Genomic DNA, 22500 nt, shown 5'->3' on the forward strand with positions numbered 1-22500 from the left:
CACTGCTGCTGCACCCTCGGTGCAGCTGCACACACCGAACTTTCTCGCTGTCAGCACCCACCGTGTCCCCGGTGCAGACACGCACACATGACGCTCTCCTTACTAGCACTCAGAAAGTCCCCCGGTGCAGCCACACAGAGAAAGCCTCGGGGAAGATACACAACAGGACCCTCTCCATGCCAGCAACCAGAGTCCCCCGGCGCAGACACACACAGGACCCTCTCCATGCCAGCACTCACAGACCCCCGGCGCAGACACACACAGGACCCTCTCCATGCCAGCACTCACAGACCCCCGGTGCAGACACACACATTGAGCCCTCGGTACTGCTACACACACAGGACCCTCTCCGTACTAGCACTCACAGTGTCCCCCGGTGCAGCTACACACATCGAGCCCCTCGATACAATGTCTCCCACTCCTTTGTCGCACACGAGACCCTCCGTATGCCTGTCCCCGAGATCCCTCTGCAACTCCCTTGCTGCACACCCCTGGTGCACACTGCTGGCGATGTCCGCCTTCTGCAATGCCTGCCAGGCGCCCTCTGCCGGGGCTCCCAGCAGACACCACTTTCCCACGGAGAAACTAAGCACGTTTGATGGGAGTTCTGCACAGCTCGATGCCTCTGGGCGGAGAGTTAATGCTCAACAAACACTTGAAACCGAAGTGGCACTGCTGGGGAAGACTGGGAAGTTACACTTCCTATGAGTGCCGGGAGTACCGTGTCAGTTCTCCTCCCGTGGAGATCAAGGGGCAGAAACCCCGCTGCCCCTGTGCACTGAAACCGTGCTGCCCGGGTGTACAGCAAACACTCTGCCCCTGTGCACAGAAACCGTGCTGGCCCACCATGTGCACAGAAGCCATGCTCTCTGGCTGTAATGACATCGCGTTGGCTCCGTGTAAAGATGTCATGCTGCCCGGGCGTAGGACATGTAAACAGTCCATGCTTCTGATGTAAACATACATGCTGAAATGCCGGGCCCGCCATTCTACTTACCGCTTTAAAACACACTCTCTTCCCCGGTACAAAGGCAACATGTTACATGCATTAATACACCACGCTGCTATTGTAAACACACCATGCCCCGATCATTGTAATAAAAGCATGCTGCTATTGTAAACACACCGTGCTCACACCGGTACACGCACACTCTGCTGACGGTGTATAAACACCACGCTCATGCCAGCATAAAGATACTATGCCGCGACGGTTCTTGATAACCAGGGCATAACACAACTCTATTACCGGTGTAAAGAGTATATATGCGCCACGCTGCCCTGGTGTAAAGACCCCCTGCTGTCCGTGTGAAGTCACCACTCAGCCCCGGGTGTAAAGTCTGTGCCAGCGGTGTGAAGACCATGTCCTTTGGGGTGCTGGCACTATCACAATCTCACCTTGCACCCACATGTAGTGCCCACAGGCAGCACAAGCAGCATTTTACCACTGCGAGTTATCCCTGTCACACCCTTTCATGCTGCTCTTTGGAGATACCCGTGACCTCTGGGTGTTTCTTGGGTGCATCCGTCCCTGCACCACCGACACAACCACAGCCCATCTCCCCACGGTTTATGAAGTAGAGAAGCACAACTCCACAGTCTCTTCAGTGCACCTCCACCGACCCACCCAGGCATCCACTCCCCTTTCTTTCCCTCTGTGGCCCTTCCGGCTGTCCACAATGCAAGCTCTCCCCATACCCCCTCGCCTCCTTTGGCCTGCAGGCCGTACCCCCAGGCCGTGTCTCATAGTCCCACTCCTCCTTTCACCCTGCAGAACATAGCTGAGACCAGCTTCCTTATTTCCTCTCCTCCTTTCACCATGCAGACCGTAACCCCAACCATGTTCCATAGTCCCTCTCACCTTTCACCCTCTCCTGATCACCCCTCACCTCCTGCCACTGTGCATCCCTGCGCCCCTCTCCCCTCTCCCCTCTCACCCGGCTAGGTGTCTCATCTCTCCTCCTCACCCACGGCCCTTCTCTCCCTCTCTTCTCCCGCAGCGGCGTGGGGCTGGCCAGGGCGCACTTCGAGAAGCAGCCGCCGTCCAACCTCCGGAAGTCGAACTTCTTCCACTTCGTCCTGGCCCTGTACGACCGGCAGGGGCAGCCGGTGGAGATCGAGCGGACGGCCTTTGTGGACTTTGTGGAGAAAGACAAAGTAAGTGGCGGCCCGCGCGCCCGCGCCCACATTTCACTTCTGATTAAAGTGATGAAGGATGGCCCTGGCCCGGGCTCCGGCGATGCTCTGAGCCCTAAAGGGACTCCAGAGGCGCGCCACGTGCAGCCCAAGCTCATTTGGCTTAAGGTTCGAGAGCGGGGCTTTTACCAAATTACCCTCAAAATATTGGCTGCTGTCGCCAGATTGAATAAAACCTTGCAGTCCCCGCCATGCCAAAAGTTGCTACCTGTTAGCTGTCCTCCAAAAACCTGGAAGCACTTTCCAGCAACGAGAAGCGCGAACAGGGGCAGCGTGGGAGGGGTGTGACGCGTGTGGTAACCGGTGCCTTCTTTTCACTTGTTTCCAGGAGCCAAACAGTGAGAAAACCAACAATGGGATTCACTATAAACTGCAGCTGTTGTACAGTAACGGTAAGTTGTTGGCAGGGGGGTGCAGCGCAGCCCCTGCTTCTCACAGGGCTGCCGGGGCGCGGGGCTGCACGCTAGGCACACACTGCCTGTAAACGCAAATCTTCTCATGGCACGGAACGAAAACAAAGCATAAGCGATCGATAAGTCGATGGTGCTTCACATGATTAACCGGTTGCTCTTGAAGTGGAAAGTACAAAAAAAAATGGTCGATATTTGTTCAAGCACAACATCACTTTTAAGTGACTTATTTTAGTTGTTAAAATTAAAGTACATTCATTTGGGTAAATGCATTCACGGGGCGAAATGCAGCATGTTTGTAACCAAGCGCAAAACGCCCCCAGCTTCATTTTGTTACATTCTCTACCGAGGGAGCATTTGGGAAATAAAATGTCAGTGCTATATTCACACATGAACTGGCATTGCAAAACTGGTGTAAAATTAGCGATATAACAAGTGGGAGAGGATGTAGCCTTAGGGCTGGAGCTGCAGACTTTGGAGCTGGGGAACCGGGTTCGAGCCTCGGCGTCCGCTCAGCATCCTGTGATTCTGGGCAAATCACGCAATCTCCCGCGCCTATCAAAAAATGTATGTGTACTGTAACTGGTGCTCATGTGAAGTGCTTCAATACCTTCGAGTTCGCGCTATATAAATCTATAAACAAACAAAAACTATGCAAAAGGCAACTCATTCATTCCCCGATAACAATGTGTAACATTTCTAAGTCGGAGTACTGTAACCCTTGTCTTTTTATTTCTGTACACGCGGCTTCTCTTCGGATAGTAACCGCTCTAGCGCGCTGCCCGTTGCGTACATCTGCCTCTAACCTACGACAGTTCTGCTAACTGCTTCTTTCCGTGTCCTTCTTTCTGCAGGAGTCAGGACAGAGCAGGACTTGTATGTTCGACTCATAGACTCAATGACCAAACAGGTGAGAGCTTTGTTTAACTTGCGTCCAGGTGCTGGGGCAGTGTGTGCTTCTCATCCTCACTGGGAGGGCAGTGTTGCAAACTTGTGGCGTTTTAGGTTCACTGGATATAGCCAGGCAAAGTTGACACCATGCTCTTAAAATCGCGCGACACGTGCTTCTTTACAATGTTTTTTAATAAGTGGGAAATGCTTTTACCAAAAGGGTCAGGGTCACATTGTTTCCTGCTTCACATGACGCAGACTGTTAATGCAAAGGGGACATGCGGTTATTAATAACATTATTTGAGTTGAAAACCTATTGAGCGATATTGCTTTATACACAAAGAAAATGTCAAAAATAATCTTTAGCGCCTCATGTTTAAATCCCTTCGCCCACCTTGTGAGGAGGCGAGGCGTTTATTTGGATTTCCAAGTGAAATGTGTTCGAGGTGAGAAGTCACCGTGTTCCCCTGTAGCCCAGTGTAACCTCTCAGCCCCCCATCTCCATAATTCAAATTGCGAGCTCCAGGGGTCACCGTCGTCCGTCCTCTCGCCTCACAGCGCGGCTCCCGCTGCTTCTTGTGCCTTTTTTCCCTTTCCACCCTCTGTCAGCCCTTGTAAATAACATAATTACACGCAGCGGCTTATTAAATTATTTACCCCGCCTCGTGCATCTTCCCCCAAAGATAAGCAGGCGACACCGAGACAGCCTCATCACAGCTAACTCCCCACCGCGGTACATAATTCTTTATTGAGACATATTCAAATGTCTGCGCGCCGTTTAAGCAAAAAAGGTCTCTCCCAGACGTTCTGAGCTAAACATGCAATTTAACGCTTCAGGTAGAAGCGTTCAGCGCCGTGCATCCTTTACCAACAACAAAACAAAGCGCACATGAGGTTTACAGATGTATTCTCCGAACTCTCCTCGTGTCACGTTAATTTTGACAAAGTGTGCTGCTTCCTCTGGGCTCAGCGTAGCGCGCGGTGTGAGTGTCAGTCTCCCCCTCCTTGTATTTATAAACAAAGTTTTACTTACCTTGATCAAAAAATGAGGTTAGGTTTCAACGCCTTCTGTGGTGGAACAATGTGCGTCTCTTTCAGAGGCGAGCCGAAGTGACAGGCACAGAACAATCACAGTGACAAAGAGGAAGGCGTTCGACCCTTCAGCAATTATTTGAATGGGTTACAGAGAGAAACCCTTTTAGGCTCTGAGCGCTCTTGACTTGACAATGCGGGTTTATTTCCTTTTGTACAGAGCAGCCTAAATGTTTTCGGAAATCGCTTTCGCCTAATTAAGGGGCTTATATAGACGGCTATAAGTTTCAGGACCGCCGAATGAAGTAGCAGTGCGAGAGAGGGGGGATACATTTATTAAGTACACTTTTATTGTGCGTTTAGCTCGGTGCCTCGCTGCAGAAACAGCGCTGGAAATAAAGGCGTTTAATCTCCCCTCACTGACGGAAGACAAAATAGCCTGTAACTGATCAAAGAGTCAATGGCGCGGAACCGACAGTTTATGGATTTCTGTTTGTGCTACAAAATAAAAAATAAATCACTTATAAATACGCCGATTCGGCGGGGGCGCTGAAACTGATTTGAGCCACAGACGAGTTCTGCGACCACAGTACCGAGCCCAGGGCTCGCAGAACGTGACCCGCATGGCAGACTCTTCCATACCATTCGTCTTTTATTTTGTATTTTTAGAGGGGACACATGAACACAGCATGCAGAGGAGCAGGGACTATGGCTAGCGCCTCCCAGGTTCTCAGAGGTCGAAGGACTTGGATATTACCTAAATTTGTTTTTTAAATCATACTGTCAGCGACACGGCTCCAGAAGGGATCCCAGCAGCATTGCCATGCAGTGCCAGAGGGTGGCTGCGCAGCCAGGGTGACCCCTGACACCGGCCCCTCTTAGGAAAAGCAGCCGCTGGGCTGACAGCCGGGAGGCCTGTCCCGCTTCCGCCTTTGTTCCCGCACAAGAGGGAGAGGGGCCGTGTTCGCACTCTCCAATATTGGCAGCTGGGGTTATTGTACTTGCCAATGCATGCTACTGTAAAACCGTCAATAGTGCCCCCAACCCTCGGCGGGTCTTGTATTATTGATCACTGGCAAGGACAGGTCCTCACTGGGATCAGTATTGACAGCTCGGAGGCATCATGTCGATGCTGTGTTTGTGTTTCTGCACAGAAGGGCGCCTCAAAACTTTGAAGCCCACCAGGCTCTGTCCATGTCCTTCTTCCGGGTCTGGGAGCCGCGAGACAGGAGGGTTCTACCCCTCCAGACGTTCCCTCGGGGTCTGCAGGCCGCGGGTGACGTGACCTCTGCGCGCACGGGTCACGGGGTCACGCAGTGCGCACCGCCGTCAGCAAGAGGCTCGCGCTCAGAGGGAGGGGCGACCATGTCAGAGTCCAACTCTGGCTGCCCGGGGTGGGGTGCACGCGGGGCAGAGGGGTTAGGAGGTGAACTCTAGGGGTAACGGGGCCCAACCCGCCAGTGCCCACCGGGGCAGCAAGCGCCCTGCTGTCGGTGGTGCCCAGAACCGCTCTGTGAACGAGTAGGGACTATTCCTTTCTGAATGACAAGGAAAGAACTGCCATCGCATATTTAGATGGCCTACTCGACATTTTTATTCCAAAATGCTTCTGTTTTAGCAGCCCAGACTTAATCAATGAATTGTCCCCATTTCTTTGAGAGTCATGGACTTTTATTGTGTTCTCATGGTCTCTGCTTTCGCTGGATGCTCCTCTGGGAATTTATTGGGGGTGCTCCTCTAGTAAAATATATGTTCATGCCTCCCTCCCCTCCGGGGATTTATGTGGATTCTCCTATCTGAGGATTCTCCTCCATGGGGATTTATAGGGTTACCCTTCTTAAGAGGTTCAGGCAAATTGTCCTGTCTGGTGCTTATATGGACGGTCCTCTCTGGGAATGATTCTCAATGGGATGTCGTGGAGATGTTTATTTTTTTATTTTATTTTTTACTGGGGCCCGGCCGTTTTACTCTTTGGGTGTAGAGGACATGAGAGAGCAGACAAGCTGCCTTTCCTCTGGGTGCCTAAAACTTGCCTCTCCAGGGGATCCTACGCAGAGGTAGCACAGGGATGCTTCCCCACGGGAGGGCAGCACACACACGGCCTGCGCTCCGTGGCCAGAACCGGAGCCTACTTAGGCTGCTTAGGCAGCACCGGCTGCCAGCCCCTGCCGGCGAGCCACAGGCAGACTGCGAGGGGCGAGCGCACCTATAGCTCCACGCCATCTGTCTGAGCCTATGCTCAAAACCCACTCAGCCGTGCTCCCAGACACACTGCCTTTTTACCCAAGAAAAATCATTGTTAGCAGTTTCAAAATAAACACCAGATTGCCCATTAGCAGTATCTTACTAAATATCATCCAGTAATAACCATATTGCTGTGAACACGTCTGGAATACCAAAAGGCGCTAAATCCGCTTCTGTTTTTATCAGAGAAACCGAGAAGTAAATTCATCTTACGTCCCATGCAATTTAAACCATGTAGCTATTCCTGTGCACATGCATAGCACCGTATTTATATAATCGGACACAATTTACGGAGGTATTCTGAATTTGATGTGCAGTCGTTGGAAACACAACTGCCCGTGTGTAAAGTAAATATGTTGTATGTATAACAAATTTATACACAGCTGTTGAATGTAAAATTCAAAGATTTAAGAAATACATTTCAATAGAAGGTCTTATAGCAACTGCTATCTGTTATAAAGAAACATGCTTTGCTATTACACATCGTGAAAAAGACAAGTTTCCCTCTCAACTTCGACTTGTAACTGAGTGTCATATTTTGTTCTACAACATTAAGAAGGACATATAACCTTAAAAAACACGTTTTAATGTCGCACTGAGTTATAGAACTGTATATGTGAACTCTACAGCAACGCCCACATTTAGTTTAGTTTTTTTTACTGGCGTTGATGAAAACAGGCGTCCCTTTGTGAGGTCAGGTAATTCAACCCTTGGGGGGTACGTGAAGTTTAGCACTAATTCATTCTAATTGGAATAATTTTACCACAACACTTTTTTTATTGCTCGTACGAGGGTCTCAGTTTCACTGTATACGGCTCAGCTTAAAAACGCGGCCGAACAAAAATGTTTAGAACAAAGTGAATTGAAAACACATTTATGTGGGGACAAGCTTGACGGTCACACCACAGTCTGAGCGGATGTGGGAGATTCGCGCTATTGAAATGCCTCGTGTAAAAAGAGTAAATAAGAGATATACCCAAAGCAAAGCTTTAGTTTGAAAACGCGAAGCCACATTTCTTCTAAACACAATTAACGCTAATGCCTACAGTAAAGAAAATAAAACCAGCCCAGCTTCTTTCTTGCGCACATGTAGATTTTCCACAAGCATCCAGGAAAATTGAGTTTCTGTGCATCCTCTTTCACGCAGACCATGGCAAACGGGGAGAGCCTCCTCATGCCCACCGGGTCTTGTTTGGGGGAACTCGTCCTCTGAGATGTTTAAGCAGGTCTGGGTTGTAGGATGTAGAAGTGCTGGTGTTTTCCTGGCTAAAGATGTTTTGGTTATGTTTAAATGCTCGCGCTTGCAACAGACAGGGCCCTATCCGGAAGTAGTGCCTGGACAAGAGTTGACATCATTTCGCCCAGCTGTGGGAGGAAGTGACTGGCGTGTGCCTTCTAACCATGTCATTGTTACCTTTCTAAAACGACAGTTTGTTTCAGCTGTATTTTGTAAGCGCAAATAATGCAAGCAGTGAATGTCCTCTCTGTTGCAATAGGCCATCATCTATGAAGGACAAGACAAGAACCCCGAGATGTGCAGAGTGCTCCTGACGCACGAGATCATGTGCAGGTAAGAAGTGACATCACTTGTAGGTAAAAAGTGCAAGACACAGCTTCTGGCATTACAACATATTCCTAGGAAACACTATACTTTGTGTAGTCTGCCCCGCGCTGCATGTCTCTGATATCGCTTACAATACTTCAACATGGACGTTATGCTTTGGTATTTACGAGTAATTATAGCAATACCGTCCACTCTGTTAGACATTCCAGCTGACCAATTGTGAATGGGTTTCTACTGGACACAGTATGATACTTCAAACAAGGAGGTACACATGCCAAGAAGAATTGAAATATTTACTTCTGATTAAAACACTTAAATATAAAAGAACATACACAATTAAAGGCTAATGCCCAGTTTCAAGACATCAACTGGTATTTTATTTTTTTGTGGTTCATTTTATATCCAATCGCCTCCTTGTTGACTCCAGTTGAACCCATTTGTAACTCGTCAGCTGGGATGTCTACCTGGAAAGTAAACAGTTGGATGATGGAATCATTTTTGAATAAGGCTGAAACAAAAGCCCAGCAGCGAAGCGCCGCTGCGTGCTGCCTGTGCGAAGGCAGCAGAGCACAGACTGAGCCAGTCAGAGCCGAGGCTGCTGTCACCGAAGCAACAGGAGTCAAAGATCAGCCAGCATCATTTTACTACATCCTGCAGAAGCACTCACATCCTGAGAGATACAATTGCCTGTTATTGATAAAAAAGGAAACTCTTTTGTACTTATTATAGAGCTCATGTATGTGAGAATTGGATTCTGATACTGTCAGTTAACCTCTCCCCCAGAGCAGTGCTTGCATTGTTCATATTGTTGTTAGAGAGCAGGCGCATTACTTGCGATCTCTGTCAGAAGAGCAATTTCCCACCTGCCCCCCCCCCTCCTAACTACCACGAGAGTTTTCACCCCCGCGTGGCGAATAAAAAATGCGTCATTTCCTTGGCGCGTGCGGCACGTGAGGCGTAGATGCCATATTGCAGGAGCCCGCGCACACCTCGGGGCTACACACTCCGAGGGGCACACTTTGTGCCTCGCTAAGATGCTTATTGCCTAAATGCCACTTCTGAGCAGACATGCAGTTACGGCACTAATATACAAAAGCTGACTTTTTCTCATATCAGGCAATAAATATGAATTACAACCAATAAAGTGGAATTTCTTTATTATTCACTTCTGCATGTAGCGCAATTAACATAGAAAGTGCGCAGATGTGATTTAAGCTGTAAGTGGAAGACTGCAGACTTTTCTTTAATCACTTTAGCTGTCAGCTTTAAAAGGCTTTATATACTTTGCCACCATATGGTGTTAATTTAGGTAATTTAGACATGTAACCATTACACAAGTATGCTTTTTTTCTAAATGCAAGAAGCATAACATTTTCGTACATTTTTGTTTTAATTAAAGTCCCCACAATAGAGAGGCTGGGCTTAGAGGAGGCGCAGCGGAAATTTGTGGGAGACGACTGCGTGCATTTGTGGTTATAATTAATAAAACGCTGAAAGAAATGCTGGTTGAAAGGTGGCATCTTGCATATTTTCCAGAAATAACAGCTTGACAATTAGAGGTAAACAAAAGCCGAAGCTGTGAAAAAGTTATTCCCAGGCCTCCTGCCCCCCATCCCCTCGGTTCACTGCATAGGCAAACACCACAACAACACTGTTTTCAAGATTGAGCCTGGCGAATCGATTTATGTATACGTTTATTGTCTGGTGCTCGCCATACAATTGCAGTACCCGCTCCTCTCACCCTGTGCTAGTAAAACACGTGCCAATGTGCCATGCCTCTGGATATGGTGTTTTTTTGTTTCTCTTCTGGTTCAATGAATTGTCCACTCTTTTGCTAGCACTGCATAGGCCCACAATACTGAATGTTAATACTAATACACACCTCCAGTGAGACTGTTTATCCAAACAGCGACACTTTCTGAAATCTCTTTCCCACGTTGTTTTGCAGCCGATGCTGTGACAAGAAAAGTTGTGGCAACAGAAATGAAACCCCATCAGACCCCGTGATCATAGACAGGTAAGAAGGGGCCCTGTCCCGCCTCTGTTGCTCCGCAGCCTTGCAGTCTGGCGCCGGTGTATTCTTGGTCCTGCACCAGTTGTTGTCCTCTGCTGTTGGCGCGCACAGGTGGGTTGACTTGGAAACCCGGTGGCCGCCTCTGTGGGGATTCGGTAATTGCTTGCAAGTTGTCAAGGGAAGCGGGTTCATCTGGCACAGCTCCTCCCGTCAGCACGACTGCACGCACAGATAGTTTCTGGCCTTAAATCCAGGCAGGCATCATGTCAATAACGCATGCTGCCTTTTACCACATGTGTGCTATTGTTTGTGGTTTACGTGCACGCGCGCTCCTTATTTCGGCGCATGGGGTCATAGCTCAGTGGCAGAGTTGTGTATGTGTCTATGTATATGTATCCACTATGACGATTTCAAATTTCTCTCTTGTTATCGAATATGAGTATAACAAAGCAAAAGTGGCATCTTTTGGACATGTTGTATTTAACTAATTAACATGGTCACTTTAATTGCAATTATCATTCCTTTCCTCGCATTGCACCACGTTTTCACAAGGATCTGATGGTTCACACGCTCAGTTGTTGATGCTTAGCAGACACTTTATTGCCAAATATTGACTCATATTACATTTGATAGACATTTGCAGATGGTTATTTGTCACTGAGCTGTTGATTGATTATTTGCGCTGGAACTGGTGGCACCGACTAATATATATTCGAGAGAGAGAGGGGTGCCTGGCATTAGAATTGTGAAACATGGCTTAGGCTGCAGCAGGATATTGGTTTCAGTAGTTATCATTTCACTTACCCCTTTCGCTATTAATTTTGTTGCAGGATGACTGCAAAATAAACTCTGCAAAAGTCCCCCTGTTAAGCCACAGAAATATGTCCCACCAATGGGGAGCAATGCTAATGTTTAACTAGCTAGAATAGCTGTTTGCTTAGCGGAGAATGCTTGGTATCTCACACAAGGGACATCTCTCTTATTAGTAATCAAATAGGAGCGACCAGTTGTTGCCTTCACTCTGGGGTTCTTCCAGGCCTCCGTTTATGCATTCAGCCTTCTGTAGGCTCCCAGTCATACACTCCTCGAGTGTGTCAGACCGATGCAGTGGTTGCTTGTTGCTTTGTCAGTTACATTGGTCCCCTCGTTTTTGATTTGTACATTCATAGGCTCCCTGCTCGCATACATGTTTGTGTTTGTAATTGTGCCAATTTTTTCTATGTTGGGAGGGTTGTCAAGTCTAATATGTGATTTTTGAAAGATATTGGCCTTAAATCATGAAAGTGGACATTTTTGATATATGTATTTGGTTAGTAATTAGGGCAGATTGAGCTTTTATTAAGACACAAAATGAATGCATTCTTTCTTTAGCCTGTGTTTGATACTTCAACAATGGTACATGCTGCCTGCTTTTAACAGTGTACACAAATAATACGTTGAAAAATTGCACATTTTGGTGACAAGCGCATGGTCTTTCACATATCTTACAGTAAAGTTACAGTTGAGGGGATCATTGCAGATCCTCGCCACCACCACAAATTAGAACATTTCTCACTGCTTTAAAGCAAACAAAGCTTCTTATAATTTGATATTCCAGAAGTGTCTCATGCAAAAAAAGCAAGAAACATTTGGTTAATGGATTTACCATGTTTATTTCAGTAAGGAAGATTGGAACTCCATTTACGCCTAGCATAACTGCTTTAGAGATCTTAATTATTGATGAAAAATCTGCTCCGCTTCGTCATTTAAAGAGATAGCAATTTTGATAATCTTCTGTGTAGCTCATTTTGAGATAAATATACTTTTTATCCGCTGAACTGCAAAGCATCATTATTTGCTTATTTATCAAAGGAGTTGGTATTTTTCAACATACCTTGTTGCATACAGTAGTTTCAAGACACAATTTCGGCAACTGATAGCATACTTTTTCTTTTAAGGAAAAAGCAGTGTAACCTTACGCAATTTCAAAAATAGTCCTGAAAATGAGATCCACAAATGGGAACATAATATACAGATTGTATTCATTTGCTAAAATAAGGAAACATGAAAGTGTTTCACCTAAAGAACATTGCTTCCTGGATCAGGTTTTTATACTTTGCATGGTTGTCAATACTACACCATGTATGCGAGTTAACAACATTGAATCACATAAGGGCATGCAAAAGGTTACTCAGATCTCGCTAGGTTAATCTTGGGTTTTCAAGAGTGTGGGCATTTGAGTTGTTGGCCTGCAAAGCATGAGACACAACGTGATTAACCTATTTATTGGTCAGTGGATGGGTTGGTGAGAGAGAGCTTTGCAAATTTCACAAGTTTTCCCTCAGGATATAAATATTATCATATGGACTTGCAATCCATCGATTTACATCTATTCAAGTTCAACCATTAGTAACCACTTCAATATTACCCTTTGTCAACACAACAGTCTTAACAAGTACCTGCAAGCCTACTAAATTCTGGAGTGTCCATTTGCTCATATGAACACTTATGAGACCCCTTCTTAAGTGTATGAATTGTGCACTCTCTGGTACAATATCAAATTTGAGAAACCAGAAGAATAGGGAGTCAAGCTCATGAATCCACTGCCCATGATTTTAATTGTCATCTGTTTTTCTTACACAACACTGAATATAAATCATGCAAAGAGGACAGTGTGATGTAGAATTATAGTTAATTATACTGTAACTTGGAACACAAGTTCTGCAGAGAAGGCAATCGACATGCAAAAGTACAGTGAAAACAGGATCAAAAAAGATATGCACAGTGACTTTTTTGGGCGGAAACCGGATTTGCTTAATGCAGTTTCAATGTAAGAAAAGGACAGGCCTGTATTATCTTTATGTTATTGTTTAAAGTGGCAGGGGTATCACTTTCACAGTGGAACAATGTTTTCTGGGAAAACACAAAAGCAGATGTTCCTCATTAGGAGCACCCATTGTCTACATATCGCAGCCCCACACAGATAATTCTATCCTGTTTCACCCCTGCATTCCAGTGGCTGCAAATGATTACAGGGGTGACGGTCTAAGTCCTAAACCAAAAACACACTACTCGCTAAAGTGGGTCTACTGTGTCAGAGCAGTGCTCACTGTCACAATCCACAGAAATTCCTGGTCATGTTCTCTTCTTGACTTTCAGTTGGTTGTTTGACATCGATTAAAGAAAAAAAAAAAAGAAGGAAGGCCCAGTTTCCAACTGTTGAAAACTGAAAAGACTGATTGTGCACCATGAGGTAGAGCCGGGATTGGGTTACTGTCACAACAGAGAGCAGCCCAGAGCTGTAAAGCAGAGGCAGAAGTGCTGGGGCACATTAAATGTGCTTGCGATGTAATCTGGATAGCATGCTCTGCAACGGGTTTCCAGATGGTACTATCATAGTGCCCTGCTTATTGGCATCTCCGCCAGCAGTAAATACTCCCCCTCCCAATTCTATCTGGCATTATTATATAGAGTTTAGGAAACTTATCATTCCAAGTGTGTCCTGCGTCCTTGTAAGGCAGCCAGACATCTGTTTATCTCATTTTCTTTCATTCAGAGTTTGGAATGGCGTGGGTTTTAGGGGTGGGGGAGAAAAGTTTTGTCATATATAACAGCTGCTGCAAAATTTCAGCCATGTTGGCTCTAAAATATTTCTCGACTGACCTCAGATGTTATGCATAATTGCCATTGTTTCCAGCAAGGCAACAGCAAATTGTATTTTTATTCAATCTTCCCTATGCGAATGTGCAAAATTATTTCCAGCAAAAGGCAATGCTAGAAGGCTAACACTTGTAAAATGAATTTTATGGCAATGGTTTCCAAGTCATAGGTTGTAAACTTTGGGTTTACACCTTTAGTAATTGCAGAACAGTGGCTGCAGACTGATTGGAGTTTTTTTTGTCAACAGTGTTTCCTTTCACTTCCTGTCACAAAGGTCACAGAACGATGACCTTTGCTGGCAGTCCTAGTCACTGAATTATTCATGTGATTGACTTTTTGTCAGTGCGCACAGTTGTGCTCTGGGACATTTTATTCATTTACCTCATTTGCAGCGCCTCTCTGCACCTGTTCAAGTATTAATATCATGTAATTTGGGCCTAATGCCGATTTTGCTGAACACTCATTATATTTTTTATTAGCTATATTTCCAAACGATTATGTATGATTATTACCAAGCTTTGCACACAGCAATGGCTTATTCCCCTAGCCCTTTGCATCTTCTTGTCAGGTTGTTTTCTGAAGCGAGGAGGATAAACATTTGACCAGGCCCAGTGTTTTTATTCCTTCCCCACATCCAACCAGAGAACTTAAAGCTTTCTCCCACATGGCTTTGTGAAAGCATGATTAAATCCAAGTCTGCAGAAGCTGTACAAATGCCAGCATTTATAAGGTCAACGCTTTTGTTAAAAATGCTATGTAAATGAGGATCTGCAAAAAGGGACATTAAATAAAATTAAATTCATTGTCTTCTTTAATGTCATTTACATTTTGGCAAAGCCTTGGCCTGCCAAAGCAGTTTTTTCTAAATAATTTTAATTACACATCATTTAAGGATTCAAGGTTTTCTATTCAGCAGCATTTGGATAACCTGCAACACGTGATTGTTTATTAACTTCTTAAATGACAAGTTGTCATTGCATCTGCATAATTTCATGAAAACATACAGTTTAATGTTAATTTTCCTTCACCGAATTTCTTAAGAACTGAACAGTTATTATGAAACAGGCCCCACAGTCTTCCTGCTTTTCATTCTGCTATGATTTTGCTTCATGAGGTGTTATTTGGTTGAAGGAACATTTTAATAAATTATGATTTTTCTGTGTAAACAGCCCTTTGCTACTCTTGTGTTAGAAATTTGGCACTGATTTAAAGGCTGTAGTATATACTGATTAATGGATGTGACTGCAAGGAATACATCGCTGGCCAGAACATAGCTATCTGACTAGCAGTGAATATCTCAGTTATTTACAACTCAAAAAAACAGCCCCTGCTACTCAGAGGGGAAAACGGTTGCTGTTCAAACACCTATTTAATAAAGTATACACGCTCATGCAGACTGAATGCATCTTTAAATAGCAAGATATTTTTGGCAACAGACATTTCTGTAAAGTAAGGTAATTGAAATGCTGTCACGGTGCCATTCTGCAAACACTGTGCCCCCAGCTAAACCCTTCGGTACAATTCATATTATTCATTTGGAATCAATATTTCAAACACAGCAGCAATCAAATGGACTAAATATTTAGATTACGGTTGGTCAACAAGAATACCCAACATCTTGGTGCTTCTGTTCAGTTTGCACCACCTACAAGTTTCAGGCGTTATTGGTGAAAACTGTTCCTTTTTGATCCTCCTGGGTGACTCAATAGGGGCCAACAGTTCCACCTTATAAGCTATGCCAATTCACCAATGTAACATAATAGAGAGACTTTTAGACACACACAAACCTCTAAGCAAGGGATAGACCTTGAACAAATCAGACACGACTTCCATAGCAGATCAACTCTCTGCTGTTGTGAAATGTAACGACCATAGCTGGAATGCCAAGGTCCTGGGCACAGACAGCTGTGTTTCTGTACTGCAGAGCAGTGTAGAAGACCTGTACGGGCCTCTACACAAGAGTAAAGGAGTTGGGAGCGCTGCAGCCAAGCTGTCAAAAACTGTACACCAAGTGGTATCCTGACACAAACCATGCCCTGCTTCTGTTTCAGCCTTATCACGCGAAGAGCAAAGATAATGCCAGAGCCTGTAATTTTCTAGGGAGCTTTTGATGAATTGCCTCAGTCTGTGGAAAAATCTGCCACATTCACAGTTGCAGCACATGCTTCCAGGAAGTAAATAATTCTTATCTGACAGTGGCTGTGATTTGGAAACAATGCCATCACACATTATATGGGTAAGGAGGCAGGGAAGGAAAGTTGTGTTTCAAAGCATGGGCTTTGTTTACAGAAAGCAAACATGGCACAATGTAGGATGATTCCGAAGTTAGTGTTTACGACGTAGCATCAAGTTGCACTTCTAAAATGTAAAATCATTTATCTTACTCTGTTTATAGGGCAGGGGTTATAGGAAAGGGGCACTGGAGGTTAAGGGTCTAGTTTCCTCGTCACCGCGGAGACCAGCTTGTGATTGATAGGCCAGGCTGCAGGAAGTGAAAACTCAGAGAGCTTAACCTGTACTTGGCAGAACCTCTAGAGTTTACACTCTAAGCAAATCAAAACCATTCCCCTCACGCGGGGAGCCGGCATACCAGCCCCAGACAAGGCCCTCTTGTTTATTTATCTATGCATATACATCTCCAAAAAGTTCTTTCTAAGTCTGTTTTGGGGCAGGTAGACAGTGATATTATGTCTATTTTTAAATAAATATATTAAAGCATTTATTAATCAAAAGAAAATTTAGCACTGGGCTTCATTGTTAAAACGAGTGAGCTGGGGAGGCTGAAGCTTAAGTTGCAGATGTGTGAGATGGTGTATAAGCTTTAAGAATGTAATTAAAAAGTGCTCAATCATCCGTATCCAAACACTGGTGTACATACTGCTAGATCCAAACTACTTTGGATGAAACTTTCTACAAATATATAATACGTTATTTGGCTGAGGAACATTTCCTTTAGCATGACAACAGTGTTTGACAAGCGGAAAATGCACTCGAGAAGGGGGAAAATAAAGCATGTTCGTGTCATTTTTAATTTAGAAAAAACGTTGTTCTACCATATTAAAGTATGTAAAAGAAACGGGCCATTTTTTATTGGCATTCAATGCAAAAGCTAACTGTTTTCAGAAGACAGAGATAGGCGTGCAGTACAATGCAGTGTTTTTGAAGGAATTCGCTAGGAAATTAGTTTAACATGTGTGGAAAGGAAGGGGCTCACATTCATGTTGTTGTAAGACATGTAGCATAGACCCGGCTAACGGAAGAAGCCGGCTCCAGCTTGTCGCTTGTGAAAGACGAAACACGGTTACACATCTGGTGAGAAAGAACAGTCCCATTGCAGAGAAAATCCTACCCTTGCTCACCCCCTCTCTTTTTAGCTCTTCTTAAGCGCATTGAAATAACCATTTGCATAGAAACAAAGCTGTTGCTCAGTGATGACATCCAGGTCTGACTTCCAAAAGTAATGACCAAGGGAGACCCATTGCCCCCATCTTCAAATTATGTTTTAATCGGCTTTATATTTTAGAACGAGAACATGTGTAAATATCTAGGGTCAGGCACAAGCACAGGATATATAACATTATCTGTGTTTTCATATTTGATGGGCCATGCCAGGTCGAGATGCAGAGTGCCCGTCAAAGAATGAAAAATCCATGCTAGATTTTCAGTACAATTACAAACTATTCAAGTAAGTTCCATTTAGATTTAATGCATCTAAAATGGGTATTCTGAAATTCCATCATTGTTCCCTCATACATTGAACAGACTTCAGACACATTAAACGTACCAATAATTATGAGGGAAAGAACTTCTGTCCCTTCTATTCACAAAGGGCATCACTACTTCATTTTGTATGTAAATGAATGGCAGTTTTTTTTAGCTTATAATCACATAACGTTTGGCTTTAGGGAAGGTTCTTATTTTGGGAGCAAGAACTTCTCAAACTTACAGTTGGAACAGTGGTGTAAAGGTACAATATGAGGCATAGCAGCTAATAAAGATTCATCTTTTCTTTCACGGGGATTGGGAAAACTCCCTTTTAATATCAGCATTTGCAAGGAATTTTCCCTTCAAGGATGTGCCGGTCTCATGTGGTTCCAGTGGTGTAGGCCACTGGTCTCAAGTAGCTCCCATGACCCAATCATCTCTTGAACAATAGACAGGCTATTCAGGTGCTCTTCGGCATTGTATTATTCTCTAGTACAAAAAGACACTCAACATGCTGTAGAGTAAATTCAGATCTTATAACCTTAAGCATGTATAAATGTAGGATTAGATAAGTAGATTTGAAGATTTACATTAAAATGTTAGTGCTTTAAGGTTTCACGTAAGATTCACTTTAGCAGCCGGGTGGCAAGAGCCAAGTAGTGTTTCGATCATTCATATTTGGTCATTTGACCCATTGTATTCATGGATGTTTCAACAGGGTCATTCATTTGTGGTATCTGTAGCATTCTGGACATGCCACAGTTCTCAGTGATACACAATCTTATATCCATACACATTGTGCTAACTGTATAGTAGTTTTTTGTTGCTTCATTAAAGCTTGGTGCAAAGGTAGATGCAACTAGTTCATTTTTATTTGCTTAGTTTCACATAGCCCTTTGAACCTTGAAAGTCAACAATTTTCAAAGTAATAGTACTGTTTTTGTCAAGTAAGTTTATATTTGTCTCCTAAAAGAGGAAGGTTTTGCTTGCAGGTAATGTGTTCAACATATCAGTACTTGTACAAAGGGGATGGAGGTAAGATAGCTTACATGTTGTAGTAAAGAATTGCAGCACATGTCAGAGTCGAATGAGCTTGCCGGAATGAGTTGGCCAGAGTTGAGGGTGCTACAAGTGTATGGAGTCAATTACATAAGGAGGAGGTTAAAGAGTTTAATGTTTATGGGTGTGAGCCTCAAAATTTGTATGTGTAAGATAAGATAGAATTTTTGTGAAAAAAGTATACATAAAACCCTGATTCCGATTCCAAAGTTAGCATTGACGTGTCTTTATATGCACAGATGTTGGTTGCAAAGTGTTATGCAATCATAAATATTACAGAAGGAAGGAAAGCTGGTGTCCCCAGGGGAGTGTCTGGGGGGGATCAATGAAAATAATTTGAACGCCCACAGAGTTATAGCTTTTTGTGTTCAATTACAAATGCTATGCCTTTCCCACAGTTCCATGCACCACTAAACATACATCTGAAAGATTCAGCTGTGCCTGTGAGAAGTGGCATGGCTTAACTACATTTTAGGGCAATGTGGTGGATAAGTAGTCTCTCACGTAAACTTATTTCAAATGTGAAAAAACAGACAGAAGTATGAGTTACATTTCTTATTTAACCTATCACTCTGTGTGTGGATTTTCCCAGAACAATACGTTCCATATGTAAATGGTTCAGAAAAACAAGCATACATGAGTAAAACTACATTCATGGATTTCCTAGGCATATGTCGGTGGTTCTACAAATAGGGTTAAACGTTGGAGATCTCGTAAACCCTCAGCTTTTTGCTACACCTGCCAGGGTTTCTGACTACATGTTAATCACGCTCAAAGTCTTCAGTTGTGAGATAGGATGCTTGAGTTCTAATTCCATATTCTCCATTTGAGTGAACTGTGTGACCATCACAGAATCATTTTATTTCCCTATGCATCGGTTTTCATTGCTTCAAATTTGGAAGCACCATGATAAGTGCGATTGATACCTTAGAACATTTACATAGATATTGAGTGTAAGGATTCAACAACGGATCGCTCTGTCACATAAAGTACTTTACACCTAATTTCAGCTTTATTAGGAAGTCCATGCATGATCCTAACAGAGCAAGATTTGAAGATAAGAGGATGTTGTAAAACAGCAGCTAAATAACTATGGACATTTTGAGCTGGCTTTAGAATGGTGAATAACTTCATGCAGGGTGTCACAGAGAGTTTTCAAAGATTCTTTGGCAGAGCTCACTAGAGAACCCATGACCACTGAGTGCCACTATCGATGGGCACAGGTTTGGACTTGGTGTAGTGATCTAAATTGTAAGAAAACTACATGGATCACATCAAAATTCTTAGTTATATATATATTTTCTATGAATTTAAATGGTTTTTTCTAGTTTTGGTAATTGTGATATAGTTTGGCAGAAACCTATTTCTAAGGGGTATCTGTGTTGAAGATTGAATGAGGTGAAATAGCTCAATGGGTTGTTCATGTAGTTTGATATTTAATATTCCAGGTTTGAACCTGTATAGATGTAACCTTGAAACAGTATAGTGTGACTATGTGTTCCTCTGACTCGGAGGTGGATGAAAGCCTTCTTCTCAAAGAAATGGAAGGTAGTGTCTGTCTTTCGTATCAATCCCATAAACGGCAGCACAAACGGTTTACAGAGAATAGAATGTTAGTGGGGAGCATAGGAGTTTGCATGCTGCTCTCTATAGAAAGATTACTCTTTTTCCTCCCTTGCGTCTTTATCAAGGATGAAATATCTGAACAAGTCCAGAGAGGTGAATTAGGCAACAATACAATCTATGGAAATCACAAAATGGTCTTGTGCTTGACAGTGTAAAACTGTACTGGAAAATCATGGATGGTAGACGTGGATAAGAAGGCTGAAAGTATGCTCATCATTGAAAAATGTTTGATTGTAACAATATAAGTTTGTTCTTCTCTACTCTACATATTTTGTAATGCATAAAACAATGCTTCCAAAGGCACAGAAAGTAACTTTCACCTTTGTGCATGCCTGCACAAGCAGGTGCCCATGACTGCCCGTCGTGATCCACCAACCCAGTGGCTTGTATCAAAATTGATGGTTTTCTACCAATGCATTATCATCCTGCTGCTCTTTGCCAGGTGGTATAATAGAGGATTTGAGTATGATACTGTCCCATTCTCCCACGATGTGTCTGACCACCGCACACTATCCTTCACCTAGTGCCTCCTGGGATAAAAAGCACAGAATCTGTTCTCAGCCTTCAGACATTTCTATTGCACCAGTTGTAGTAAGCCAATGAGGGAAGATGAGTCATGTGTGCAGGTCTTCTATAGACCCAGATAGAACCAGCATCCATAGAACCAGCAAGGGTAACAGCCACCACCCATTCCATCGAGTTACAGTTCGGCCAGACTCACAATTGCCTGGCAGCCAAACTACTATTGATAAGGCCATGCAAGGAGTGGATTTATACAGGCTGTCGGTTGACAAGTATGCCTTTTTTGTAAATCAACCAAAAAGTGTAGATGCTTTGGACGTTGTGAGCAGAGGCCTACTAATGTCCTCTGAGCATGTTACATGCACATTAGTGAAGCTGGATGTAAGGAGACTGCCAACCTGTGGTTCAAAGGGCTCATATTCACAAGTGGGCCACCAGAGGTGACCATTTCCTTGCTTAATTCATGGATAGACTACTTTCATTTCATGAATTCTTCTCCTTTCTGCTGGAGGAGCAGCGCATTATGACCAAAGTAATGTATTGATTCCTGGCTAATTAGAAGCAATCACATTTATTCTTTGCTTAAATGCATAGCCGCTTCTAGATGAAATATTCACCTGTTGAAGCATCACTTTACTTATCAAACCACAGCACACCACGAGCAGTATGGCACATTAAACCAGAAATAGGAGAATACTTTTATATTGGTTGTTTGCTCTGTCCCACTACATTAGCCTTTTAAGCCACGTGTCCCTCTTTTGGTGGTTATATAGTTTCTCTTTTCCAGTTGTGTGATAATTAAGGCCCGATGATTTGAGAAACATTGTCTATAACATAATTGTTTCATGTTTCTGAGCAGATAGCCCCTTTTCAAGACTTTGCATGTGTGTCTCAATAGAAGCGCCTGAAAGTCCGAGTCATACTGTGCCATACACGTTTTTTTGAATTATTAATTCCTTGAACGGTTGCATACATATTTCACAGTTGGGTGGCTGATACAGAAGTCTTGTACTCACGTGTGCGTCTATGACTCTTTTATGTGCTACCCTTTAAAATACATCTAGTAACCGATGCATATCGAGGCATAATTTGCATTTCACATCGTTGTGCAAGATTCCAACCGACATTCTCATCAGCAATAGTCTGTTTAATTAAATGGATAGATAACCACATTTAAAAATGTCTTTCGGGTGGTTTGTCCCTTTGGAAAAAGCTCCTGGTCAACATCATAGATACATTGACTCAAAATGCAATGACACCAGGACGTGTGCCTAACAGTTTGCATCAAAATCAGTTTGTATTGCATGCTGCTGTCTTTTTTTTATTGCATAGCCATTAACATATAATAATTGTTGATTCCAATATACATCATATGGCCTCCTATACGAAACCCTGATATAAAGCATGGTGAGAAATAGATTTGGTATTTAATAAGAGAAGGCGGCAGGCATTTGATAATCATGAAATGGTTTCATAATAGTGTTTACCAACCAGGTTTGTTTTAGTAAATTGGGAGGGAACTCAGAGAGACGTACATCTGATTATTTTCAAGATATTTGGTTATTTGAAATCTGGCCAAAGTGACTTCTCTCCATTTATTT

At 43.7% G+C, this 22500-nt stretch overlaps 1 protein-coding gene across 12 annotated transcripts in view; it reads left to right on the forward strand.

Annotated features, from left to right (window-relative positions):
- Positions 1-22500, forward strand: part of EBF3 (EBF transcription factor 3) — a 177254-nt gene that overhangs the window by 1339 nt on the left and 153415 nt on the right. For all 12 annotated transcript variants that reach the window (XR_015295961.1, XR_015295964.1, XR_015295966.1 and 9 more), the window contains exons 2-6: positions 1998-2154; positions 2522-2585; positions 3458-3513; positions 8267-8340; positions 10283-10351. Coding sequence is in view for 6 of the 12 variants with exons in the window: in XM_086922551.1 (XP_086778677.1) it covers positions 1998-2154; positions 2522-2585; positions 3458-3513; positions 8267-8340; positions 10283-10351 (420 nt within the window). In the remaining 6 variants the exon portion in view is untranslated. The remainder of the gene's footprint in view (positions 1-1997; positions 2155-2521; positions 2586-3457; positions 3514-8266; positions 8341-10282; positions 10352-22500) is intronic.

The sequence above is a fragment of the Lissotriton vulgaris genome, chromosome 5 (genome assembly GCF_964263255.1).
Source record: "Lissotriton vulgaris chromosome 5, aLisVul1.2, whole genome shotgun sequence".
In the NCBI taxonomy this organism is placed as follows: Eukaryota; Metazoa; Chordata; class Amphibia; order Caudata; family Salamandridae; genus Lissotriton; species Lissotriton vulgaris.